The 27,717-nt window shown below is 41.1% G+C and overlaps 1 protein-coding gene across 2 annotated transcripts in view; it reads left to right on the top strand.

Moving 5' to 3' along the window:
- The window catches only part of SFRP5 (secreted frizzled related protein 5), a 57,738-nt gene extending 33,933 nt beyond the window's left edge, over nucleotides 1-23,805 (top strand). For both annotated transcript variants that reach the window (XM_018559199.1, XM_018559124.1), the window contains one exon: nucleotides 23,223-23,805. In XM_018559199.1, the coding sequence (XP_018414701.1) occupies nucleotides 23,223-23,575 (353 nt within the window). In that variant the 3' untranslated portion in view covers nucleotides 23,576-23,805. The remainder of the gene's footprint in view (nucleotides 1-23,222) is intronic.
- The last annotated feature ends 3,912 nt before the right edge of the window (nucleotides 23,806-27,717 follow it).

Below are 27,717 nucleotides of genomic sequence, written 5' to 3'. Positions count from 1 at the left end.
GGTGCTGTGTTTGGTTTTTCTTCATATTATTTTTTATTTATATGTTTGTTCATTTTTTATTATTATTTATTTATTTTTTACTAAAGCTCTCAGACTAAAAGTTCAGCTGAGCTAAGTTTGCCAATGTTTTCCCGATGATCTTACTTGTTGCCCTTTCTATGTTGAGAAGTTAGGGCTCTCGTCCAATATTAACACAATTCCAAGTGGTAGGCTGTCATTGCAAAATTTGGACAATGTCACTGCAGCTGTGCAAACTGCTACACAGTTTGAGCAGATGTAATCATTATGTGATGAAATGGAAAGAAATGCCAGCCGTGGCCTGCTAACTTTCACTGCTTTGAAGTATACAAGCTGACCATCTTCAAGGCCCAAATCCAGATAATATGGCCATTCTCAGTTTGGACCTCTTTAGGCTGGATACGCAAATATGGCTCAGTGCACTCAGATTTCCCCACATCTTAGGCAAACGCCTTACATGTAGAAATGCATGTATGGGAGTTGTAGCTATCTGCCGAAGGATTTGTAGCTTTCTCTTTGACAGGTAAGCTATACAGTTTGGTTACTCAGCCTGTGAGTGGACAATGAAGGAGCAGCTGACTGATAAGGTTATCCTTCTCTTCTCTCCTGCTCTGAGCATATTCCTGGTCTGCATTCGAGCACTGCAGCAGGGGATTACACAAAGCCAATATAAATATAGATTCAGATCCTTACATGAGCCGCATTTACAACTACATTTAAAGCTAAAATCCAAGTGAAACAGATATTGTCTAAATACAAGAGTTTTGGAGTGTGTTCTTACTTAAATCTTGGTGTCCTTTGAGTATTTCTTTCACATCTGTGCAGTAATCCAGCAGGAAACAGTTTCTGCACGTTGCCTCTATGCAGGAACTCACTGTAACAAAGACCAGTCCACTGCTGCTCTCTCTTCGTGTGCAGGGTGATTGGTCTTTTATTCATCACCCTGTAGCATTTTTGCAGGCAGCCTGTTGTGGTTGGACTTGCTGGGTCCCTGCTGTCTGCCCAGGCTATGTACAGCACAGTGATGATGACACCTCAACTTATTACATTAGGTCTCCCCCCTATCTCAAATTGCTGCATTTAAGTGGAAAAGGGTTAGTAAATACCCTCATCTAATTTCCAGGATTCCAAACTGGAGAAGGGGACATGGCCATCCCTCTGATGAGATCCTGGAAATTCTGTGTAACCTAAATCTCGATCATCAGCGTTCATTCCTCATGATTCCCAGGTTCTTTCTGGAAGAATCCTAAAATTATTCTTGCATAGGTGTGGAAGTTTATTTTCTACAGGTGCAGCAATTGTAGATGGGTTGGGGGCAGGGGCACCCCGAGGCTGGGTGTCGCCCGGAGTGGATACTGGGTGACACCCCGCCGTGACATCATTAAGCATGCGCGGCCATCTCATTGATAACTATATCTGCTGCCGGCCATCTTGGCGATGGGCGCTTGGCGATGGGCGGCAGAGAGGGGAGGGGACAGTCTTACCCGGCGGGATAAGGTATGCCACCAGTACCTCTTCTCTCTCCCAGAACTGTCGGGCTCCTCCTATCTTGAAAGATGAAGTAGCTCAATGGCTGGGATGCATGACCCTCAGGTCTTTCTCCAATGCTCCTGAAAAATGACAGTGGTGTCTAACTTTTAAAGTTTTCTCTAGTTGTTGTCAAAGAAGCAAGCTCCTAAAAAAAATCTTGCTGGCTCATGGATTGGACAGACTGGCTTCTGAATAGCACATTAATTTGTCCACCCCTGCCTTAGTGCAAGGCCTACTGTAAGTCCAATGATTGTTCACACGTCTTGGTCAGAAGAGGCAGAAATCAAGGCAGGCAGCTTGAATCACAGGTTAGGCAAGACACTATGCAACAGTAAATTTAGATTACAACAGTGCACCCTCTACCGACATATTACTCTATTGATATGAAAGTGGCAAATTAGTATTTTCTGCTACAGCCAATCACATGTGCACTCGGACATTTGGATGCATGCATGCATGAGCACAATGGCCAATACAAGTAATGTCCATGAAAGAGTCCACGAAAGGCCTTGAGCGAATCATAAATTGTATAATGGCATTTGCCTATATGTGCTTAAGAGAGAGTACGATCAAGCAATATTTCCCCTCAAAGGAAGACTATGCAATTTGCAAATGGAAAGGATTAAATACCTTCAGATCTTCAATATATATTTATATCAGTACAGAAAGCCCAGAACGAATATTGAATTTTCAAGCTAGAGAGACAAGTTGCTAGTGCATCTCAGAAGGCAGTGATAACTCTTACATATATTAGAGTTTATCCCTCTAAGCTACTCACGGTCAACTGTTTTAATAAATCACAGCACATCACATTGTATTCATCTGCATCTATTGAGCGCTCCCCACCAAGAAAAAGATTTAACAAAGGAAGAAAGCTGGCTTAGTCTTGTTTTGTCTTTAAAAAACACTTTTTTTTTTTAAATGGAGAGATCTAGTAATGGATTCTCAATCAATAGGAAAATGACTTCCTGTGGCAAGGGCCTCTGGGTGCGATCTTCATTCAATGACCTAATTGGATTAAGTAGAAAAAGAAAATGACAGCTTACAAAAACCTGTTGGCTAGCAACGAAAAAATATGATTTAAACAAAAACATATCTGTAGCCTGAGGTGTAATATTGCACAACCTAAAACACTGTGTTTGTATGACATGGGCTTTGTACTGAAGAGGAATGTGTGACTTTATTTTGTTTAAGATGCTGGCCAACACGTTTGGTTCTAAAAACTAGGTTTCATTCATCAAGCTGACCATAAAGTTTGGTCAATATTAATTATTAGACCATAAACAGAATACTCGACATGTGTGATTATATGAACTCTAAATCGTAGTCACAACATTTCTTATTTATTTGTTTCAAAAGTACTCAGCAGAATATATAGAGCCCCGCGTATCAGGCATTGTTCACAAAGAAGCACAGTCTTGGGTCCCAAATTAGGGTTGCTGACTAACTGATATTTTTCCAGCTTGGATAGTAAAAGTGGGTTGTGTTCCTGTGGTCATTAGGGAAGAGATCAATGCGCAAAGTTTATAATTTGAGTGAGACCTTTATTTTTTTGGCTTCCTTAAAGTGACACTAAACTCAGGAGTTAAAGTGACATTAAAGTCTAATTTTTTTTCCCTCCCCCAATGTTAATGTTAGCACTTACCTTAAATGATGTCTCTAAACCCGATCATCTTCTTTCCTGATGTTTACATCTGTCCCTCCAGCGCTGCTGCGGGTCTCCGATCCAGCGCTGACTTCTCTGTGCTTGCTGGCACTTCCTGTGCCACGGTGTCTGCATGCAGGTGCACGCGTCCATAGACTTACCTTGTGTCTCTCCTCATCTCCCGGCTGAAAATCTGAACTGCGCATGCGCTCGCCCCAAGATCCTTTGCAGCCACCCGAGATTTTTCAGATTTTCGAACAGGAGCGCACGGAGAAGACACATGTAAGTTTTAACCTGTTTCAAAAGGTTGTTTTTTTTTAAAGTTTTTGCATATATCTACTGCTTGCTAGAAGTAGATATATGCAAAAAAAACAGAGGGTTTAATAACCCTTTAAGTCTTAAAAATCCATTCAAGTACCTTAACTATTAACAAATACTGTATGTATCTTATTTGTGTATCACTCGGCTGTAGATCCTCAAATTATCTCTGAATTGGTGCTGACACTGTCCTTCCTTCTGGAGGGGGGCTAATTTTATTCCCCCATGGTCCCTTTGTATGCTGTAAAGTAGTTACCGCTCCAAGCTCACTCTCGGGATAGACTCCAATCTCAATACAAATTAGTAAACTAAACATGAGATTGTAGTCCATCACGGGAATGAGCTAGAAGCGGCAGATACTTTACAACACACACAAGGCCATCCAATATATACTCGGATATACTCTCCTGACCAGGTTCCTTACTACTGCTGTTTCCGGGTGTGAAGACCACTAATCCACTGGTCTACCGTCCTCTCATGCTGATGATCTTTTCTGGATCCTTAGAGAACCCTACCGCTGGACAGTCAATATGAAAAATCCACGTCACATAGACACCCAAAGAAGGACTCCCACCGGAAATAAGAAAAGGAAGAGAAAATACTCAAGATCTCGAGAAGACTCGGGGTCTTGGGAAGAGAAAGACCTGAGGGTCATGCATCCCAGCCCTTCAGATACTTAATCTTTCAAGATATTGCCAAACAGCTGGCCTTAATTGTCAGGTTCCTTTAGCTCTTTCTGTACATTCTAGCGTAAAACGATTAGTTTACTAATTTGTATTGAGCTTGTAGTCCATCACGGGAGCGAGCTTGGAGTGGTGACTACTTTACAACACACACAAGGACCATGGAGAATTAAAGTAGCCACCCTCCAGAAGGAAGGACAGTGTCAGCACCAATTCAGAGATGATTGGAGGATCTACAGCCGAGTGATACACAAATAAGATACATGTTTGTTAATAGCTAATGTACTTGAATGCATTTTTAAGATTTAACTCCTGAGTTTTAAGTTCCCCCTCCAGATCCCTTGATGCTGTCATTTCTGGGTGTGGGGGCTGCCAACCCAGCACTGCAGATTTTTCTAGACAGCCAGTCCCCTACCTTCACCTTGCAATGATGTCACTTAGAGTAGCCACCACTCCAAGCTCGCTCGCGTGATGAATCTCAATACAAATGAGTAAACTTATTGTGAAATTGTAGTTCATCACAGGAGCGAGCTTGGAGTGGTGTCAACTTTACAACACTGCAAGGGTTAACTTTTTACATTCCTGCAGTTCTCCTTTAAACACTACTGATTTTTTTTTTCGGAGCATGAGGACCAAATGTACAGTTTTGCAGACTATATAAATAACCACCAAATACAATTTGTTGCTTCGCCTTCCATTGCTGCACAAGACATATTTACTTGATATCCGCCTCACATCCTCTCCAAAAGGCCATTATCATAAAATCTAAAGCAAATATACAGGCTTTATTCGAGCCGAGGTTTGGTTTTCATTTTGTGATTTGTTTATGTATTTTGAAAGGCTGCAAGCTATTTCTGTTGCTGATTAATATGGCTGATAAAGAATTGAGTGTAAGGGTATAAAGTTAACATGTTCTGTTCATTATGACATTTGGCACAGACAGATTAATCAACTCTAATTTTCTAGAAGCTTTTTTTCTGTTTCTAATCCACAACAGGATCATCATTTTGTACGAATACAATAGAAGATTAGGTTTAGATATACAGGAGGAAATACATCGGGCTACCTGTGTATCACAAAATGAGCTATTATACATGAAGCTAATATTGATGGTTACTTTTACTTGCCGTTTAAAGTTACTGATAAACTCTTTATCCTATAGATCTGAAGTCACTAAAAAGCTACTGCTATCCAACAATCATTGCAGCTGTGCGCAAGTGCTAAAGATTTTCATCTAACCTATTCCAGCCAGATTCAGTAGGCTCTTCACAGCATCTCACAGGGGCTGCAGCTGCATGTTCCATGATTCTGTGCTGTCACACCTTCCACTTTTGGAACATTTTAGAATGTACAGAAAGAGCTAAAGGACAATTACGGCCAACTTTCAATTCAAGCAAAAAGGAAACCTTCGTTCCAAATTCCCTGGCTGCACGATCTCTCTCCAGGTGATGGTCAATGAGGCTCACTGCTGCCTTGAATAACTCCACATAAAAGTTCAACCGCACTCTGTAAGGGTCTTCACCAAATTCAAAGGTTTATTTGCAATAAATCATAACACATTGTGATACAAGGATCCAATGATTCAGCCGCTTACGTGTTTCACCATCACAGATTGTGATACAAGGATCCCATGAATCAACCGCTTACGTGTTTCACCATCACGGCTTAGTCACTTAGTGATTAATCTGTGATGGTGAAACGCGTAAGCGTCTGATTCATGGGATCCTTATATCACAATGTGTTATGATTTATTGCAAATAAACCTTTGAATTTGGTGAAGATCCTTACAGAGTGCGGTTGAACTTTTATGTGGAATTAAAGCCAACTGTTTGCCAATATCTTGAAAGATGAAGTAGCTCAATAGCTGGGATGCATGACCCTCAGGTCTTTTTCTTCCCAAGACACTGCGTCTTCTGGGGACCTTGACTCTTTGCTTTTTCTTTTTTTACTTCCGATTATTGTCCTTCTTTGGGTTTTCATGTGGCGTGGACTTTTCCTATAGGCTGTCCAGTGGTGGGGTTCTCTCAGGATCCAGAAAAGATCATCAGCATGAGAGGACGGTAGAGGGCCAACGGATTAGTGGTCACTGCATCCGGCAATGGTATGGGACCTGGGCAAGAGAGTTAGGTGAGTATATGTGAGTATGTCCAGTGGCCGGGTTCTCTCAGGATCTAGAAAAGATCATGAGCAATGGAGGACAGTAGAGGACCAGAGGATTAGTGGGCCTTGAACCCGAAAACAGCAGTGGTATGGGACCGGGGCAGGAGAGTTAGGTGAGTATACCTTGCTTCAACAAAAACTCTGGTAGGATGGATTAGAGGGAAGTGGGAGGAGGCACATATTTTGCCTGAAATGGGGATTTGCATCTGACTTTTATTTAAATAACAGGACACAGGACAATCAAAATTGGGGAAGGGTCCCTGGCCCTGTGTAAGTTGGTGGCTATGGAGCATGTGGAAATTTATAAAGACTCCTTACCATGTAATGTCTACTATTCAGAGAAGTAGGTACATTGCCCTAAATGGACCTGTGAGTCATACCCACCCCACTTACCTACATGCCTTTCATATGCAACCTATACTTAGGTTGCATATGAAACCCCTGAGGACGTCTTTTGATGACGAAACGCGTCGGAGCGGGGCTACACTTCTCAATACCACGAACAACCAGGAAGTACAGGATATCCACACGCTGCCTGTGAGCGGCCGATTGATTCGTTTTTAACTGTAAGTGACTACTTTTTTTCAAATAAATGTTTATGTCGACTGGACAAAGGAGTTTTTTATTTTTGCTAAATACTGATCCATGTGACGCTGATGAGACAGCTGCTGGGACTACTTATCGGCTTCTCATCTCTTTTGCCTTCAAGTGCCGTGGGTCTGGTGAGTGCGCATCCCAGAGGGGAGTTTTGTCGTGGACACTTGGTGTGGGAAAAAGATTAAGCTTTTGTTTGAAGCTTGTTTTCATCATCAATACATCATATATACTTGGATTCTATAATAGTTTCTGGTTCACTTGGTGATTTATCACTTTTATTGATGACTTTGAGCTGATTTGTTGTTTATCACTTTTATTGATAATTTTTGTATTTGATGCACGTTTGATTACAACAAGAATGTTATAATAAGGCATAATTCATTTAATACACTTTTGCACAAAGTGAAATTTGGTATTCATCTATTTCACTGGCTATCACTTTAGTATATTAATAATGATTGCAAACACCTATTTAATTTTTTGATTACATGTTGCTTTGTTAACACTTAATTACGTATTTGATAGTTCACCCTATTGGTGACCTCGAGACCTGCACACCCATGGACACTTTGACCTCAGTGTCCCGAGCGCAGCAGCTTTTATTATTATTACTATTTTTAAATATATAATATTTTAATAATTATATTATATTTATATCCATAAGCGCGGATTATATATATTTTATATACTTATTCTATGAAGAAGATTGTGAAGTTGGTAAAATTGGTCAGACATGACCTGTGCACCACAGGTGCAACCCAAGGTAAATATAAAGTCATCCTTGTGAGTTGCTGGTCTGAAACAAATATGCACCCAGTAAAAATTCCTTGAATACTTGTTCCAGTTCAGTGACTCACTAGGTAGTAAGGATGGGATCAGGATGGTGGCACTGGAGCTCCCATATTTCAATCTTCATAGCGAATTCTAAACTGAGCACAGTTGCAGTGTTCAGGACGTCATTAAGGATACAAAGACTAATTTCACTTATCTGGATTTCTAGACATTTCCATAGATATAGAGGAATATATTCTGCAATGACACTCTCCCACAAAAGACATCAAAACAGGTTTATGAATGGTCCATGTGCTACTAATTGAAATAGGCTCAAAACATGAGGATATCACAGGACTGCGATGTATGGTAGTTGCTGATTGTCTACTACACAACTGACTGTGGCTCAGAGGAGCATTCCTGATGCCTGAACACCAGAACTGACAGGAAACCAGAACGCTTATGGGCAGGGTTGTTCTGTGCTGGAGAGTCACCACCGCCTGACCTATACACTTAATGCAGGCGTGTTCTAACAAAATAAGTAAGATGAAAAATATTCCTGCTGCATTTTTCAGCAGTAGGTTTATCCTTCACAATTGCTTTCATTAAGAAAAATGTAGTTTGTCTCCATAGAACAGCCAAAAGCCATGCACATTACAGTGTTATAGAGCTCAAACTGATAGTACAATTAAAGAGAAACCTGTTTTAAAGTGTATTCATAGGCTTTTTTTTTTGTTTTGAACGGTGTGGGAAAGTTTAGAACCTGTGTCAGGGGTTCACCATTAGAGATTTCCCCTAACTACCTGTTCTGTGGATGTTTTATCAGGCAGGAAGTGAGTACAAATCTGCATTAGGGAAACAGACAATTTTAAAAGCTGACAGAGGTTCTAGCCTGACATTTTTACAGGGGTGTGTAGACTTTTTATAACCACTAGATTCCATCCTTTCCACATGCTTCAATTTCACCTATAGGCCTTGTATTTGTACAAGGCCTTTAGCATTGTAAAGAAAGCCATTTGTCACAATGGGGTAGTAAGTAATGAGCACCGTTGTACTTGTCTGCTTGTTGTAGCGGGGAGCTTAACAACTAAAAAGGTTTCTTGAAAGAAAGCTAAACAAACACTATAATGATCTTGGCAATATGTCATGAATAATGTTTGTTCCCTCCACCCCAGACATGAATGATGTTGATTTGCATGGTCTGTGTCTTGTTTTCATTGTTATTCATTTTGCAGCAATAATAAATACATAAAAGCTTTTGCCTGTCATGAAATATGCAGATCTTCCGCTGCTTCCTATTGTTTAAAGCAGAACTCTGGGCAAATAAATTCTTAACCCTTGCAGTTGGCCCCGCACTGCAAGGGTTAAATGCTCAGGGTTTTTTTCCAGGGCGCTAAAAAAAAAGGTTATACTCACCGGAACCGCGATCCTGGCAGGCTCCTACACTGCTCCCTCCAGCCTGTCTCCTCCTCCAGCAATGGGATGTCCCCCAAATCCTCACGTTCTATACACTATATGGGACGTGATGAATCAAGTACCTTAGACCTCTGCAGCAGAGGGGGAAAGAGGCTCCAGGGACAGGTCAACTTGGGAGAGAGGCTCCAGGGACCGATCAACTTGGGAGAGAGGCTCCAGGGACTTGCTCCAGGGACCAGGAGCAAGCCGGCTCGGAGGTTCAAGTGAGTATAACTTTGTTATTTTAGCTCCCTAGACAAAAATGAACACTTCACCCTAGCAATGCAGGAGTAGCCCCACCCCAAGGGTTAAGATTTTATGTGCCTGGAGTTCTTCTTTAACTGGTAAAGTAGACAAATCCCTTTCTGGGAGACATTTTATTTGCTAATATGTAGAGTCCAATGAGAGCACCAGAGACTGCATGAGAATCCACAAATGTTTAATAATAGAATGGGTTTCTAAACGACAATGTAGAACAGCCAATGCGTTTTAGGGGCTCAAAAACCTCCCCCTGCTTTAGTGCTTAAACATGATGGGTGCTATTATGGACTCAAAACTGGAACCAGGGATTAATTATTTGCTGTGTAAGGTTAAGCCAAAATCTGTTAATAATTTTACATGTACAGTATCTTCATCCCTGCATTCCCTTGTATATGGGTTGTCCTTTTTTTGTTAAAAGTGGCCTCATTATTTTTTTTTCCATCTCAGTGTTCCTTGTTTTCTCCAGCCTCTATTATTCACTTCCTGTCTGTGCGCGCTCACTCTATTGGTAGCTGCACATATTTCCTATATATTGGCTAGGGACAAGGGTGGGGCAACCCTGTGTAATATGTGTAGGCATTGTAGTCTCCATAGGGTGACAACAAAGGAGTACAGTCAGGTGACAGTTATCACCCTCTAACAGGAAGTGCCCGATTAAGGACCTTCATGGTAGGATCACTAGATATTGTTTTAATAAAGGTTGCAAATTTAAATGTATTGAAACTTTTGAAGGAGATTTTCAGTTTAGATTAGCTGATCCTCCCCTCCAGTTTAGATCATGTGGTTCATGCATGTGGCCAGAAATATGGAAACCTGCAACATCCTTCTCTCCAAGAACATTAATTTAGCTCCTGTATTACTCTTTTTGTTTTAATCCATTCCCACTAAACCATCATCATAGCCCAAAAAGTATCACTTCACCAGGTCTGAATTTAGCTAACCAGTCTCCGCTAATTGCTTGCGGCATTGCTTAAAAGGAGAGAGAACTAGGATATAGCAGGTTTGTCTTCAAAAGGATACATTGCTATTACTAAAACATGCTACTGGTAACTTCAGCTGCCAAACCGTGCTGTCAACAGTCTGGTGACTGTAAAATATAGAGCAACCGACCATAAATCTCTCACAATTTAAAGAATGATGCTTTAGGCAAAAACATAACAAATAGCTTTAATATGACCTTCTTAGCTTCTTCAAAAGATAATCTGTTCACATCTTGGAATATGTCTCAGTATAATCGTTAATTTTGTCAGATTTATACAGCTCAAAATATTAATGTAGTCCACATGTTAAATGTACTCTGAATTTTAAACCAGATTCTCTGTTTCTCTCTCCTATTAAGATTGGCAATAATGTGTTAACAAGATAACTTTTCCATAAAATAAAAAAAAAGGGCCTCCTTCCTTTTCCGTGTACATATATAGAAAAATGCCCTCTTACATTGGTGGTCAGAGGGAGGAAAATGCCCTCTTACATTGGTGGTCAGAGGGAGGAAAATGCCCTCTAACATTGGTGGTCAGAGGAAGAATAATTCCCTCTTACATTGGTGGTCAGAGGAAGGAAAATGCACTCTTTCATTGACGGTCAGAGGGAGGAAAATGCCCTCTTACATTGGTGGTCAGAGGGAGGAAAATGCATTCTTACATTGGTGATCAGTAGGAGAGAAAATGCCTTCTTACATAGGTGGTCATAGGAAGAATAATTCCCTCTTACATTGGTGGTCAGAGGAAGGAAAATGCACTCTTTCATTGGTGGTCAGAGGGAGGTAAAATGCCCTCTTACATTGGTGATCAGTGGGAGAGAAAATGTCCTCTTACAATAATGATGAGTGGGAGGAAAAATGACCATATTGGTGGCCTGCGGGAGGAAAAATGTCCTCTTGCAATGATAACCAATGGGAGGAAAAATGCCCACATGTATTGGTGGTCAGAGAGAGGTAAAATGCCCACATTGGTGATCAGTGGGAGAAAAATGCCCTCTTGTATTGGTGGTCAGCGGGAGGAAAATGTCCTCTTACATTGGTGATCAGTGGGATGAAAATGCCCTTGTACAGTGGTGATCAGTTGGAGGAAAAATAACCTCTTACAGTGTTGATCAGTGGGAGTAAAAATGCCCACATTGGTGGTCAGTGGGAGCAAAAATGCCCTCTTACATTGGTTCAAGTAAGATTGAAGGATAACAGTGCCACTTCACTGGTAAAAGTCCAGAACAGATTTTTTTTAATTCAACTAGGTGAGCCAATGCTTTTTAAGAGGCTAGAATTAGTGAAATTTAGGGCTGATAAGGACAGTTGCAGCATCCACCCACCACTGGAAGAACAAGAGGGTGGAGAAAACCTCTGACTTTACTGGACCAGAACCAACATCGTTGGGGAAAAAACATGAGAATATCCTTTTTTTTTTTTTTTTAAAAGGTTGCATGGCTGCACCAGTGTGTGAGGTAATGGGTGGGTGGTGTTAGGGGGCAAAATGGAGAGGGGGACCCGAGTCTGGAGTTGGGATATTAATTATTTCTTCCAGTGGGATACATGTAGTGTGCCAAATAAGGGCTATCATCCATCGTGCCATACTCTGAAACAATTTATTATTTGGTTTACGGATCAAGGGATTTGGGGAGAATAGTGAACAATGCAGCAAGGCAAAGGCGATTGGGTCTCCTGTCAGCCTCATACTAATTGCCATTCACTTTGAAGGTTCTGCTAAACATTTTGTGTAATCCAACAAAAACCTGCAGCACATAACTGAGAACTAACCATATAGGTTGAGTTTTTAATGTAAAAAATGAATCTTCTAAGACTTGACCAGGACTGTTCAGGAGGTTTGGTCCAACGCACACCTGACTGTAACCAAAACTGACAACTTGTGGTGATCACCAAATCCATTGCTTGTCAGAGTAATCTTAGTTTCAGTCTTAAAAGCATTTTGCTTTTACTTTTTAGTACTAGAATTGAAGGAGCTACAGACCTCCGGTATGCTTCAATTAGTCATGTCAATTGAAAAAAAAATTAAAAAAGAAAACAGGAAATGAGCCACATGGCTTGTCGCTGAAACAAATTAACAAGGGAATGCTGCCTCGTATTACTCTGTCAAAGCATTTCCGTTCTCAGAGATAATGAAGGGTAACACTGTTTTTGACACTCCTCCATTTAACTTAACTCTAAATTTAGAAGTTAAACCTTAAAAATGCATTCAAGTACCTTAACTATTAACAACAATGTATATTCTTTGTGTATCATTCAGCTGTAGATCCTCAAATCATCTCTGAATTGGTGCTCACACTGTCCTTCCTTCTGGAGGGTTGCTGCTTTTCTTCCCCATGGTCCCTGTGTGTTTTGTAAAGTAGCCACCACTCCAAGATCACACCTCTGATGGGCTACAATCTGAAAAAAAAATGAGTAATCCAAACATGAGATTGTAGTCCATCACGGGAGTGAGCTTGGAGTGGTGACTACTTTACAACACACACCGGGACCATGGGGAAGAAAAGCAGCAACCCTCCAGAAGGAAGGACAGTGTCAGCACCAATTGAGGCTCTAAAGCCGAGTGATACACATACAGTATATTCTGTAACTATAGATACACATGGAAGAATCCATTAGAAATGCAGGCTGCACTTCCAGCTTAGTATTGCAGCATGGTGATTGTACTATACTGTTCCTGCCTCTCATTGCAAGTCTGTCTCTGCTCACCTTGATTGAAAAGAATTCCATGTTTAAGTCGTTGTCTGGTATTATATGTTATAACAGTTAGCAGAGTTGTTTAGGTCATTGACTTGTTTATAGGCACTAAAGGGATACTCTACTAATAGATCGGTAAGCTAAGAACAACTATTTAAATGTGTGAGAATCTGTTTTTGATTAAAGTGTATCTAACCCAAAGAACAAAACGATTATATAATGCAGCTTACCAGCTCATACATGTGGTGGCTGCATTCGTTTGCTTTTTTCAGGCTTATTTTCCTTTGGTGGTCCATCCAGTAACATGCATCCTGTCCTGTATCTATAGAGGAGCACCGTTGCCACCTGGGACAGAGAGTGTTTCAGGAATACAGAGCATCTCTCAATCTACTAATTCTCCATAACATGGAGGAGGTCTTCTGTAGTCCTCAAAGGTAGCTGAGAACATTGCTAACTAATATCAGCACAGATAGATAGCACAGTAAATTATCAGCACATTAGATTTCTGGCAGGATCAACAGGTATTTTTTTAACTTATCCATGAGATTTGCTTTCAATGGTATATATACAGACCAAAATGGAGCAAATAATAGAAGTTCATGGTTAGGGTTTATATACACTTGGCTGATGGATTAGTCAGTTACATCGCTCTGTTAAAAACCCAAATGAACACACGGACTGTGCAACATAGATTTAAATTGCCACAGCAGCCCCTTTATTAATCATACCAAAAATGAACAGTTACCAAACATAATAACCAAAATAACATACAAATAAATAATCTGAATGACTGTTGAATCCTAGAAGGGGTCCTTGGGTGACCGTCAGCCAAAATAAGGCCTCTACTAAAACTGCTCCCATGTCCCCAGGCACCCGCCCACCAGTTCGAGGACAGATAGTGCTTCCCAACTTCCAAGGGGCCAGGCCCCTGACAACTACTGACACCAACAGGGGGAAGGAGCACCATCTCAAATGATGGCCCCCTATTTTGTAACTGACTCACATTTCAAGACCCCCAAAGACCTCTTAACCCGCCATTATATAATTCCAACTGCAACCAACTGCAAAAAAAATAAGGGGCGGGCGGGCGGTCAGGACAACCTGCTTTCTTCATCGATTTTCCAGAAAGAACCCCCATCAGCCCTTGCAGTCCCAACACATACAGCTCCTCCCTGACACCTGACTCTAACCTCCAATCAGGTAAGATCAACTGATTCCCATTTTATTTAACCTCTTCTCCAGGGACTATTCCTTCCCCCCAGTCATGCAGCCCCTCCGCTCACTCTCCGGGCCTGTCTTTAAGTTGCTTATAAATTGAAATAATGTGTTCAATCTGGCCATTCTACAGTCTGGATCAGAGAACTATTGCTTTACATACTTATAGGTTTCTGGCTGACAGGCATGTGATGTGTTCCCTTTCCATTAAGGTACTTACAATGTTTCTTGAAGGATCTATTGGAATAAGCATACACTCTTTCTAGCAGTTTGAGTGATAATGAAGGGCTGCCTGGTATATTTCATGTGCTTCAAAGCATGTTGTACAAATGACTTATCTATGCAAACCCTGATATCCTTCTTCGGCTTACCTTTGAAGCTCTTGTCACCCAGCACTGACATGTTCTTTTCAGTCATTCTGATTTAGTTATCACAATACCAAACAGTTTATCAATCCTACTTCATTGCAAAGAATGCTGATAATGGGAAGTAATGAAGGGATTAGGCATGAAGCACACAATGTGGAATCCGAGTTCTACTTCCCAAACTTGTAGCTTCTTATCTAGGGATCAACAGCTCTATGTGTTACCTTTGGTGCTGAGTGAAGCAGGAAGAGAGTAGCGACGCATGAAATCAATACTTCACATACCTAATCAAATAAGCTACATGACAAAATCACTCACTGCGTTTTCAGTCATGGAAAATGCTGACGTACAGTAATTGCTCTTCCCAGAAATTGACCTCAGCTACATATGGGCACTAAAGAAAGTCATAAACCAAAAACATAAGGAGGCAAAGTTCAGAGTAGAAGTCACACAAAGGATTTCATCACATAAGGAGTTTTTCAAATGATCTTATACTATGGCATGCTGTTCATTAAAGAGGACATGTATTGTGGAAGCTGTACCCAAAAAAGAAAGGCAAGCAGAGGGCAAAGGAGTAGCCACCAGTATTGCCTGAAGGATCCCCATAGATTATCTTTTCTACATAACTGATTTAGCCTTGTCCATTTTGCCAATTTGCCTATTTGCCTTTTCCATGTGGCAGTGAACATCTAAGTAGAGGCAAGGCATTGTTTCATAATGTCAGAGCCTCCCCTGATGAATGATGATCCTCAGATCCAACTATTCAAGACGCAGCATAGGTGCAGAGAACCTATATACATAGATTTGATAAATTATTAGCAGATAGATTCTTCCACTGCAGGTCCATAGGTACGGATTCCATTCCAGCAATGATAACAGTAAATAACACTGTACTGACATCACCAAATTTCATGGGAGACTATTAGTCAGAGACACAGGGCCTTGAGAACTCCTACTGCAGATATACATGAAGATACGTGCAGATTTACAGCTATGAAGCTCTAGGCACTTGTATTTTTCAGAAGGAATTCAGGACAAAAAGATAGATATTTCAGGTTACTGTGTAGGCACATTTCTAGATGTTCCCAACACAGCTTATCTTCACTTTTTGAGTTCAAGTCCACTCTAAAGATGTGCCAGGAGTAAAGTGACTTTAAAACCACTAATTGAGTCCAGCATCAAAACTAGCAAGGCTGTCCCTATAATAAGGGAGCCTGAGGCGGTTGCCGCAATCGGCATCTCACTGGGTCATGTGAAGGGCACACCTGCCACACCCTTTCTGGTGTCCGAGGTTTTATTGGAGCTCTTAGCAACCTGTGATGCTCTAACTGGCATCCCGCCCAGCTCACTGACATTACTGATTGCCACTAGCTGAGTGGAACGCTCCAAGTGGCATCCCAGCCAGCTCCTTGCAACCAGTGGCATCAGTGAGCTGGGCAGGAGACTGTGCACCACACAAGCAACTCCCCTGACCCCAAGCGCCAAGACATCTATCATGGCAGTGCCTGCCCGGTTGTATATGTCCTCCTCCTCCTTCCCGGCGAAGGCACAGCCATGGACAGCCCCACACACACCACAGTACAGCTCTGGACATCGGCACACTTCACATCATAGGAACTGCCTGCAGAGCCCTGCAGAGGTTGACATGTTTCCCTGGAGAGATCAGCACACAGCCTGGTGAGAATAATTCTGGTGTGTGGACATGGACTTGTATGCTGGTGTTCTGGCGTGGGGACATAGACTTGCATTCTGGTGTGGGAACATGGACTTGTCACAGGCAAATACATAAGGGCAAGTACTTGTACTTGGTCTTAAAATGGCATCAGGACATCCCTAACGTCTATGGATGCCCCTGTGCTAGGCTATGCTTGTGCCAAACAAGAGTGAACATGATTGCTGTAAATAAACAGGTACTTTATTCCCAAGATGGGTAAATCTGGAGGTCTATAGGTAGCTGCAGGTAAGGAAACAAGAAATATGTGAAAATAACAGAGTATCTGGAATCTCTCTACATCCCCATTTTGTTACTTTCATGGGATATGTCTTGGAGGTTCTCATTCATCCAAATTCTGGTATATCTGTAAAAACTAAATCAAAGCAATTGCACTTTTGTTTCTTGAACTGGGAAAGCTAGTCGGATGACCAACAAAATGTCCTCAAGAAAAATACAGCAAGCCCAGTAAGTTGCCTTGATTTAGTTTTTACAGATATTTCATAAGATACTTATGTTTGACAGAGGGTCCTCCTGGCTTAAAAATAATTTGACTAGGTCAGGTTAGCAGGAAGATCGCAGTTTTACCGTTTTACAGTTTTTAATCTATCTGTTACCTCTACAAAGTGGGGTTAACTGCTCTGGTGGCTCAGCTATTTAGGAGATTGCAGCCTTGGGGCTAGAAACTTCAGCCATCGTTAAGACATGAGGCAGGTATGTCTTCTGAGTATTTGGAGTCAGCTGGAGCCAGAATCTGACACACATCTTTGTAATGTGCAGACTGCCTCAACAAAATCTTCACTGAAGAAAGTGCAAACCACAGTCAGTACGGGAGGTCTGTCAGCAAACTCATTCCCAGAATATAGAGACCGTCTGGCTGGAGGGAAAAAAGTAACAAAATCCCAACTCTGATTTTAAAAGAGAAAGTTGTAATTTTTAGCATGAGTATATTTCAGGAACCTGCCACCTTCACACTGGAGCTGCGCGAGAAGGAAAAATAATTTGCCTTTGAAATGTGAATTTAAAATTCAGACAAGTTTGCTTCACACAAACAAATAAGACAAGAGTGTGGTCTTTACTAACGACCTGGAAAACTCAGTTTTTTGGCTTGCACTTCTGGTGGGAGGCATAGGTGGTAAGAACTAAGTGCAGTGATCAGGGACCACACATTCATTTCTCCTTTATGCCACCAAGATGGATGAAGATCAGCGAGACTGCAATGAATAGGCAAGCAAGTATTCTGTAGCTGTGCTGTCATTCCTGTGTGTCCAGCTGCACTTCTTCAAACTGGCAGCTCACAATGGTACAAGTGTACTGACTTGTCATCACTACCCAATCAGCTTGTTCAATATGCAGGCATTCAAAGCAAGACTTTATGAAGTGTGGACCCACAAACGTAAATATGCCTAAAGCACCCTGCCCAGTACTTACATTAAATGTTGTTTTCAGGTCATACTGAAAAACTTAAAGTGACCTTGTGGCTGCTGTGTAGCCAATTTGTGGGCATTTTACATTAAACTAGACACCCAACTCAGGCTACAATGCTAAATTTTCAATCCGAAGTTGTCCCCCCACAGTGCTTCTTTTTTCTCGAAGGTGTCCTTTGCCATGTGGGTTAAATGAAGCCACATGTCACTCATCCTGGAAGACTGTGGATATGTTGTGAATGCAGGACGTCATCCAGAGGTCATCATGTACAGTATAATGATGGAGAGAGCTTACGCACTCAGTCTCAATTCCTGATCTTCTGATATAGGACCCCGGCTAGAGAGAAATGTTTCTGCATATTACCTACTCGTGTTGACCATGCATATATGAAGAAGGCACTTGATGATCACTCCTATGATCATTATGTCCTAGTTAAAACTTGCAGGTTTCTGAACACGGGTGGAGGGCATCAGGAAACGGACATGGAATTGAGAGGCACTTTAACAAGCTCTCTGACCTTAGATTCAACCTCTGAGCCCCCATTACATCTGAGTATTTTGTTACCCATTTCCTGAGCAACAATACGCAACATGAAGAATCCCATTATTTGGGCAACTATATGGCAGATGAGGTTTAATGTTGAAAAATGTAAAGTAATGCATTTGGGGTTAAAAATAGGCAAGAAGAATACATATTAATGGGTACACAACTAGGGAAGTCAGAAATGGAAAAAGATTTGGGGGTCATTGTAGACCACAGATTGAATACTAGCTTGCAATGCCAGGCTGCGACAAACAAAGCGAGCAGAGTTCTGTCTTGTATTAAAAAGGGAATGTACTGTAGAGATAAAGCGATCATTTTGCCACTTTATAGATCGCTGGTTTGGCCACATCTGGAGTGTGCGGTCCAGTTTTAGTCACCAATCCACAGAAAAGATGTCCTTGAGCTGGAGAGAGTCCACAGAAGGGCAACAAAACTAATTAAGGGGCTGGAGGACCTAAGCTATGAGACAAGGTTATTATATTTAAACATGTTCACGCTGGAAGTGAGGAGATTAAGGGGGACATGATTTTGATGTATAAAATGTTTAGTGGTGATGACAATATCAGCAATAATCTTTTTACAGTAAGCTCCATAACAAGGACTAGAGGCCACCACCGAAAATTGGTAGAGAAAAGATTTAACCACAAGGAGTGGTAGGGACTTTTTTCAGTTAGAGCGATTAGGCTCTGGAACTCGCTGCCACAAGCAGTGGTATCAGCTGAGAGTACTGAATCATTCAAAAATCAATCAAATACCATTGTAGGAGACCGTAACATACAGGGGTACAGGTACTCTTAAAAACAAGATCACACAGGGACTTGTGTACACACATACACATGCACAATCACACACAGACACACAAAGGTTGAACTTGATGGACCTGTGTCTTTATTCAACCTCAAATACTATGTAACTATGTAATTATTACCTTCTGTATCACTTGCACCTCTGTGTAGATTGTAAGCTCTCACATGCAGAGCCCTCTACTTCTTTTGTATGGCATTGTATTGTAATTGTACTGTCTCCACAATGTTGTAAAGCACTGGACAAACTGTTGGCGCTGTATAAATCCTGTATATTAATAATAATAATAATAATTTTCACTAGTACCTATTCGCACTTCAGCATTGTGTTGTTTGTTGCTTGAAAATGTACATTACCTTTTTGGGGGCAGAATTGGGTGTTTTTGGCCCCATAGACTTCAATGAAAGTGCCTGAAAAACACTTGTAAAGTGCATTTTATGTCTAATTTCTCACCCAACCATCTCCTCCTACTGACTAGCTTTCCAGTGGTAAAGCACAAAAAAAGCTTCAAAATACACGCAAAAAAGCTTCAAACTGGCGTACAAAATGCTCAGGCTCAAGTGTGAATGGGGGCCGTGCCTAAGACCATAGGCAATTGACAAGCCTTCCCCCCTAAAGATAGACAATGGTTCATGAGAGTGAATAAAGTTTGCCAAATAGATTTTTTTTGGTTTTACTGGCTTTAATTCTCTTTCAAGATTATGTGCCAACCAGAAGAAATTTTGCCAGGGGCTCTAAATCATTAGCTCTGATAGCATATCAGTTTGCAACAAGAGCTAAATATTCTAGTAAATAAACCAATTAATGGGGATGACCTGCAGAGCAATCCAAAGATGCGGTGTAAATGATAAAATATTCAAGTGGGATTACCATTAAAACTCTTTTTTTCCATGAGTTACATGTTTGAAAAAAGAACTGGGATGCTACAAGAGCATGAACATCGACTAGCGAGTACTTTCTGCATGTGGACACTCAGAGATGAAGCATTAGTGGCAGACCACACTACCACAAAAATGTTTATTTAAAACCGCCATGAATAGCGAAATTATACTCTCCACATGACAGAAAAATGTAACTTTAATAAAAAACATCTGAGTATATTTTAATACATTTAATTCTTTAAAAAGCCCAAATAGTTTTTGACTATACAGGGGTGGTGAGTTAGAATCCCTGTCTGGTTTCTATAGCTTTCTGTGTACCTGTTGGAGAGATGCACCCTCTCTATTTGTCCTGGTGACGATTGTCACCCATAGTGTAAGTGATAAGAAAGGCATAACGTTGAGTTGTCACCAGAGCAGGAATATAGAGGAAAGGTTGTGATAGGAACGTTTTCTTCAGTGACAATTGTCCAAGAGGTAATTTCTCTGTTTTCAAAGAGATTTTATCTCACTTCCTGTTGTGTCTACAGAGCAGGAAAAGAAAACTCTTGAATGAAACACTGGTTTTAAAAAAGTCACTCACTTCACTACCACTGTAGGTTTAGTAACTGCAGAGTCGTAGACATGTATTTCTGCAGTACCGTTTACAAGGCCACCATTAGGAATCATGGGGTCCCATACAGCTTACCTGGCAGGACCCCCACCCCTTCCCCAACTTTCCCACTTACATACACTGAGTGGCCAGATTATTATGACCACCTGACGTTTGTAGGCAAATTAGCTATAATTAGCTATAATTTCGCGCTGAAGTTGCTAGAGGGCCAGACCATTATAAATAGGGAAGCAGGTTGTTTACCACGACAGTAGAAGTGATTTTTTCTGAAGATACAGGGAAACAACGCGATTTAACAGCCTTTGAACGTGGGATGATTGTTGGCGCTCGGAGCCATGGAGCGAGTATCAGCAAAACAGCAGAATTGTAAAAATTTTCAAGAGCAGCTGTTGTTAAAGTGTTTAAAGACTGGACTGGGTGAAAATCTGGGTCTGAACGTGCGAATTGTGGCCGTCAGCGACTAGTCAATGTTAGGGCAGAACGGAGAGTGGCAAGACTGGTACAAGACAACAGAAGGGCAACAGTGCAGTGTCAGATTCCTCGCATCACCTTTCAACATCTCGTGGAGTCACGAGGCAGCTCAGCGAAGTCATCTCGTGGAGTCATCTCGTGGCCCAAGGAAGTACTGATGGGGTGGTCATAATAATCTGGCCACTCAGTGTACATGTGCATGCCTTATGCACTTGCGTTCGTTCGAATCAGATGGTGGGGGTGGCAGGGTTGGTTTTGAAATGTTTTATTTTATTTTTTACATGTTATATTACCTTTTTAAATTTCTTTCACTTAAATTTTGCTTTCACAAAGAGGCAAACAAGCCCTTATGCGACAGCATTTGGAGGTGACAGGCTCCCTTTATGGAACCTTCAGGGTTCTATTAGTGCAAGTGATCCGGGTGCCTGTAGAGCCGGCCAGATCATTTGTACTTGACGTGCTGTGTAGGCATCCCAGGGAGTTCTCATTGGGGGAAGCTGTGTGGGCAGCCCCTGCCAGGCCCCCTGCTGTCCTTATAGGGGACCAAGCCCAGTATGGTGTACCCCCTACTGGCGGCTCTGGCCATTTATATTGGCCATCATTAGACGCCACTGCACAATGTACAGAGCTGATCTGAGCAGCTTTTTCCTTGTGATCACTGTGATGACGAATAGTGTTTACATCTGAGAGCCCTTGTCTTCCTCTCACAACAGACGAAGAAGAGGAAGTAAGTATTTGTCAATGAAGATTTGTGTTCAAATGAATCAGCAGCAGCAGATTTATGATAAGGAATTTTAACTGACTATGGGAATGTTGTTGGTTTTTTTTTTAAATCTTCACCCCCCTCCTCTCCGTACTTCTCATCCACCACTCTGTCTTCATGTGATCTACATTAACACCTCCCTTATCCTGCACATTAGCCCGTTCTTCTCTGTGAGATGTTCCTGTGGTGTCCTCACGTCTAATACAGTTCATTGGACCTGCATAAGATGTGATGACATCAGCGGTCCATAGACCAGGGAAGAAGAGGCTGCCAGGACAGGTGTAACAACCTAGGGGAACTGTGGATCAGTTGAGCAAATCTGTTTGGTTTTTTTAGCCCCCAAGACAAAATGAATACTTAACTATTGCCGTGAGGGGTAACCCCACAACAAGGGTATGTTTTTAGTTTTCTGAGAGTTTTTCTTAAGCTGGAAATGCACCAGAAGAATTTTGTTTAAAAAAAATGTTTTTGGAGCATTCATTCGATTTACTAATGGTTAATGGGGTCAAATCAAATGGGATTTTTCATGTGAACATTAGCACAAAAAACTTCCAGTGATTGGCCAGCTTTAACATGTGCAGGGCCAGATTTCCCACAAGGCCAACCTAGGCCCGGCCTTGGGGCAGCAAGGAGTAGAGGGGCAGCAAGGGTGTGGAATTCCTATCTCCTGACGCCCGTGACATGCAGTGGCGATGTCTCCGAGATTACTTGTATGCAGGGAGGCACATTGAAGAACCTGGCATTGGGGCAGCAGAGAGAGTAAATCCGGCCCTGAACATGTGTGCACACTATTAGATTGCATGGGTCAGTAGACTACAAATAATAGGTTTATAGGAGTAAAACAACAGGATGGTGGTTCTAGCTGTTTACATACTAGTAAGTATAGCACATGTTGCCACTACACAAAGCTCAGAAACCGCTCAGAAATTGTTGAATGAATGTAGACTATTAAGTTTCCACATGTTGTTCTTTAAATCAGAAATTGCATTCATTGTTTTGTGCTTAAACAATTTCAAATGAAAAAAAAGCACACTGTTTCTCTGTTCCTTCAAGGAACATAATTGACCAAGTGGGTAATGCAGAAAAATGATTGTTTAAAGTACAGTTATGGAAGGGGGGGGGGCTTGTTCCCTCCATTATGTAATGTTTTGGCACGTTAAACACAGCTTACAAAGCACTTTGTTTCTTTTTTTTTTGTGTCTTGAAGCCGAATGAATTACTTTCTTGATAAGGAAAATAGACAGTGACTCCAACGCGCGGTTACGTATGCATCTAACTTTCCGTCCAGACTGACGATTTATTTTCTTGAATTCTTTCCAGTTCTACGGATGCGTATTAAAGAGGTGAAGATTGAGAACGGCGACCGAAAGCTCATCGCAGCTCAGAAGAAAAAGAAAGTATTAAAAGCGGGAAAGCTAAAGAGGAAAGAATTCCGCAAGCTGGTTTTGTACATCAAGAACGCAGCGGGCTGCCCGTGCCCTCAGCTTGACAATCTGAGCGGCAGCTTCCTCATCATGGGCCGGAAGGTGGACAATAAGCTTCTACTTACCGCCATCTACAAGTGGGACAAAAAAAGCAAAGACATGAAGTATGCCGTGAACTTCATGTTTACCTACCCCTGCTCCGAAACCATTTCTCACAGCGCGGGGTCACACTTAGCATCTTTCCGCTAAGATGAATGTCTAGAGAACTCAAAAGAAGAAGCCCTCACCCAGCCTTACCAAATGGACTTTATATCTTAGCAATAGCAGTAACATAGCATACTCAGCTTACAATAAAGAAAAAAAACACTAGGGTAGTCATTGCAAATGAATCAGCAGACAGGGTGAAGAATGTGATCCTTGCAAGATGAGACACGGCAAACGGGAAAACGAACGCACAGCTTAACTTGAACGATGTTGAAAAACAACAACAAAAAATGGTTGAACAGTCAAAAAAAATAACTGGAACAATACACATATAAGTCTAACATTGTCACGATTGTTAAAAACATTTGTTTATCATTCCCTTAGGCTAATGTATTAAGACCTAAATTTGACACTGGTTTAAAAAAAAAAGAAAAAAGTGCACAAATTCTACAGAAAAATTGCTGAATCGTGACTGGGCAGATGTATTCTAAAATAACTTATATGCCGCTTGATATCAAGTCAGAATGCCAGAAACGATTTCTCTTTTTTTGTTAACCACATACGCCATGTAGCTAGCTAGCTATTGGTAATAGGATAGCGGCTGTAGTTTGAAAAATAGGCCCTTTGGGTGTATTGTACGTACATAACAAAAAAAATTTTTTTCAATGTCCATGGAGTGAAATTTTGGTGTAAATCAAAACAAGAACATATATATATTCCTCTACAATACGCCAAAGCTGTCAGAGATCAGTGCATTGTCCATGAATTATTACCTGTAGGTTCATGAATGGAACACATTATGCTTAGGTGTGATTTAAAGGCACTCTGTAAGCTTTGCATGGCCATGAATAATCATACTTTATACACTCCCAGATTCCAAAGTACTATCCAAAATTTTAGGAATGGCCAAGGTCTAGGATGGGGGTGTAGTACGCAGTACTGCCCAGAGCTTTAGAAAGAGAGTTTGTTTAGAAGAGAAGTGTAAAATCCCTACCAGGATCTTGCCATCAACTCGTGGGGTATCCAAATTAGATATATTTGTCTACTAAAGCTCATCTTTAGCCCCCCACCTTTAATGGACCCCCCCTTATGGCTCCAAATGGCAGTATTTTATTTGTGTAGATTTTTTGGAAAGTAACAGATGGGTCTTGTGAGTCACAGGGTCCACTTCTCTGGACTGGGTTGTCCTCACTGAGTGACACTGACATGACAACATTAGCTCGTTGTCTGCACCAGCACACTGTGAATGAAGGACACCATTGTGAGGCCACCTCAGGAGGTGCGGCCATGACGCCCAGAACTCACAGTATGTGCTTAATCTTCCAAGCAGAGTGATGCTAAGCATCATTCAACCCAGAAGAGAACATCTTGTGGTGAGGAATAGGTACTGCAGGGACAGTTTCAGATTGTATTTACAGCCTGAGAGGACTGTTTTATTAAATAAAAATTAAACCCAAGGTTCCGCTTTACGTTCTGTTCGCTCACTGATATCACTAGTTGCCAGGAGTTCGGCGAGATGCAAGCCAGAGCATCCCACTCAGCTCTAAGCAACCGGTGGCACCAGTAAGCTGGACATGACATTAGACAGAGAGTACCAGGTAGCTAAGTGCTCTTAGCAACCTGGGATGCTGGGGCCGCTTCCCCCAACACCCAGCCACCCCCAATGAGATGCCGCCTGCCTCATTATGGGGGTGGCCCTGGGCTTCTGTTTCGTACTTTTGTAGTTAATAGGGATGATTTACTAGAGGCAAGGGAATTTCTCTTAGCTGTGTGAATGAGGTGAAGCTCTGCTGACTTCCATTATCTGATCAAGTGCATGCAAATATAGCGTTTTTGTTTTATCTTGCTTGCTCGTGATTGGGTATTCTTTGCAAAGCAAATTTTTACCATATTCACTAAGCTAAAGGAATATTCCTTTGTCTTTGGTAAATCAACCCTGATGTGTTTGCCTTTTTCCTGTTCATTGTATAACTACAGGTTTGGAGACACTGTTGGGGCAATTGCAGACTTACTGAGTATGCTAAAGGCACACATAAACATGGGATCCTTTTTATGTACAGATATTATTGTCTTACTCCCAAATATTACATTATCTGTATACGGATGGTGTCAAACAGAATCACACCCAGACGTGTACGGTAATACAATTAGATTAAGCAATACTTTATAAGTTTATAAGTATACGTTTACCTGTATTTAAAACCTTATTTGGGTGCCCCCACTCAGGATCCAGATGCAGTGTGGACCTATACCCAATATTATATCAGTTGGATTGCAGACCACCCATGATTCCTAAACTACTGTTTACCCTAGGGAAGTTTTTTAATTGTTTTTAATTGTCTTGTTGTGGATGTTATTGTTTAAGTTTTTCTACGATTAAATATTCAAATTGTTAAATTTCATATTTTCTACCTGTTTACTGAACCAGCTCCGAGTAAGGGATTTCTATAATCTTGGGGACACTTCATATTTTGAATAGTTTTGTTGAAACCCTGGAGACTGGTATACTATATTATAATATTATTGGCTCGGCGTAACTCCATCCTGGTCCCCTTTTTGCTGCATATACCCAATATCTCTTCAACACGTGCCAGAGTTTACATTCATTTTTTACTAGACTGCAGTGCAAAGGCACAATTAGAGGTTCTATAGAAAGCCATCTCTGCTCCTATATAGTTGGTTGGAAAAAAAAGGACATTCATTGATTTCCATAGATTCAGCTCTCCTATTCATCTCAAATGAAACCGTAATTGCGCTCATGCACTGTAGTACAAGCAACTGGCCGAAAAATAAATGTGGAACGCTCCGCAGTGTGAAAGAGCAATGGACAATGAGGAACAGCTCTGGGCTGCATCTGAGGTCTATATGCGGGCATACTGAATAGGAGGTGAGGAAACCCACAGAGAATTTAAAATAGAAAAGTGAAATTTTACTTTAACGTTACATAAAGGGAACATGACACATGCTATATAGTATTTAATAATTATTTACAAAGGCTATAATCTCGTTGCCCTTCTTTACCCCATTATGTTTATCAGCAGATATGAAGAGAAAGGCAATATGACTTTTAACAGTACTTTAAAAGCATGAAAGTAACTTCAACATAAAGCCTTTGAAAGCCTACAATATTTCCCACTGCAGTTCCTTATTCAAGTACAAAAGGGACCTTCATTTGTCAAAAGGTATCTTCCTCCCATTATAGGGAACTTTTGGAGGCATTACACTATAGTCACTTGTTCCTATACAGTGTATGTGTCCAAGATAGTGCAGTTTCTCTTCTACTAATACTTTAAGCTGTGGCCTTCATGCATAACCCTATTTTTTACCCATCCCCCCCTCCCGCCCCCACTATCATCGTCCCACCCTCACTTTAAAAACATTTTCATGATTCATACTTTAATTCCTGGAGTTTTTAAAGTGGTAACATAAAAAGCTTATCAGCATTGCCAGCGGGCAGTCCGCTTGGTTGCATAGACCAGAGATCATTCTATGGCACGGGCATTAAAGCATATAAAAAAGTGGACTTTGTTCCAAGTCGCCTTCTGCTATAAGAGAGAACATGGGGGTAATCTCATGTTATAGTGTGCAATTACGTCTTTATTGTTCAGTCGTGTTCTGAGATGGACCCATTGAAAGGCTATTTTGTTTAATTGCAATGCAGGCCCAAGACCAGACTATGCTGTCTGGTAAGGGTATCTGGATCAACAGACTACCTGAACAGAATTACAAATCCTTTGCCAAATAAAACTATTCATATGTAATGCAACTGAAAAAAATACTGTGTCACCAAGCAAAAGGCCCGTAGGGTATTTAACCATTTTAACTTTTCTTTAACAAAAATCTGGACCAAACAAAGCAGCAAAGCGCATGACACGAAAAAAAAAATAGATTTTGTATTCTCAATGGTCCTTTTTCTCACCCTAATTGCTTCGTAATAAACCAGTGTTTTTACTTGCAACTCAATGATGGTGTGGCATTGTTAGAGAAAGCAGTTAAGATTAATAAAAAGTATTTAAATGTGATTGGCCTTTGATTGATGAATGAGAATATTTAAAGGTAATGTATCAAATATTTTTAAGGCATATTTTGTAAGGCTTGTTGATTGTACTCATTGCTTTGAATTTCAATTAATTTGTGATATCCAGTGGATAAGAATATTTGGATGGACGTCTATGTGACAGCTCTAA

This window comes from Nanorana parkeri, unplaced genomic scaffold (genome assembly GCF_000935625.1).
Source record: "Nanorana parkeri isolate BGI_ZX_2015 unplaced genomic scaffold, ASM93562v1 scaffold2, whole genome shotgun sequence".
Taxonomy (NCBI): domain Eukaryota; kingdom Metazoa; phylum Chordata; class Amphibia; order Anura; family Dicroglossidae; genus Nanorana; species Nanorana parkeri.
Note: the sequence above shows the minus strand (reverse complement) of the source record. Positions and strands in the feature narration are given on the sequence as shown.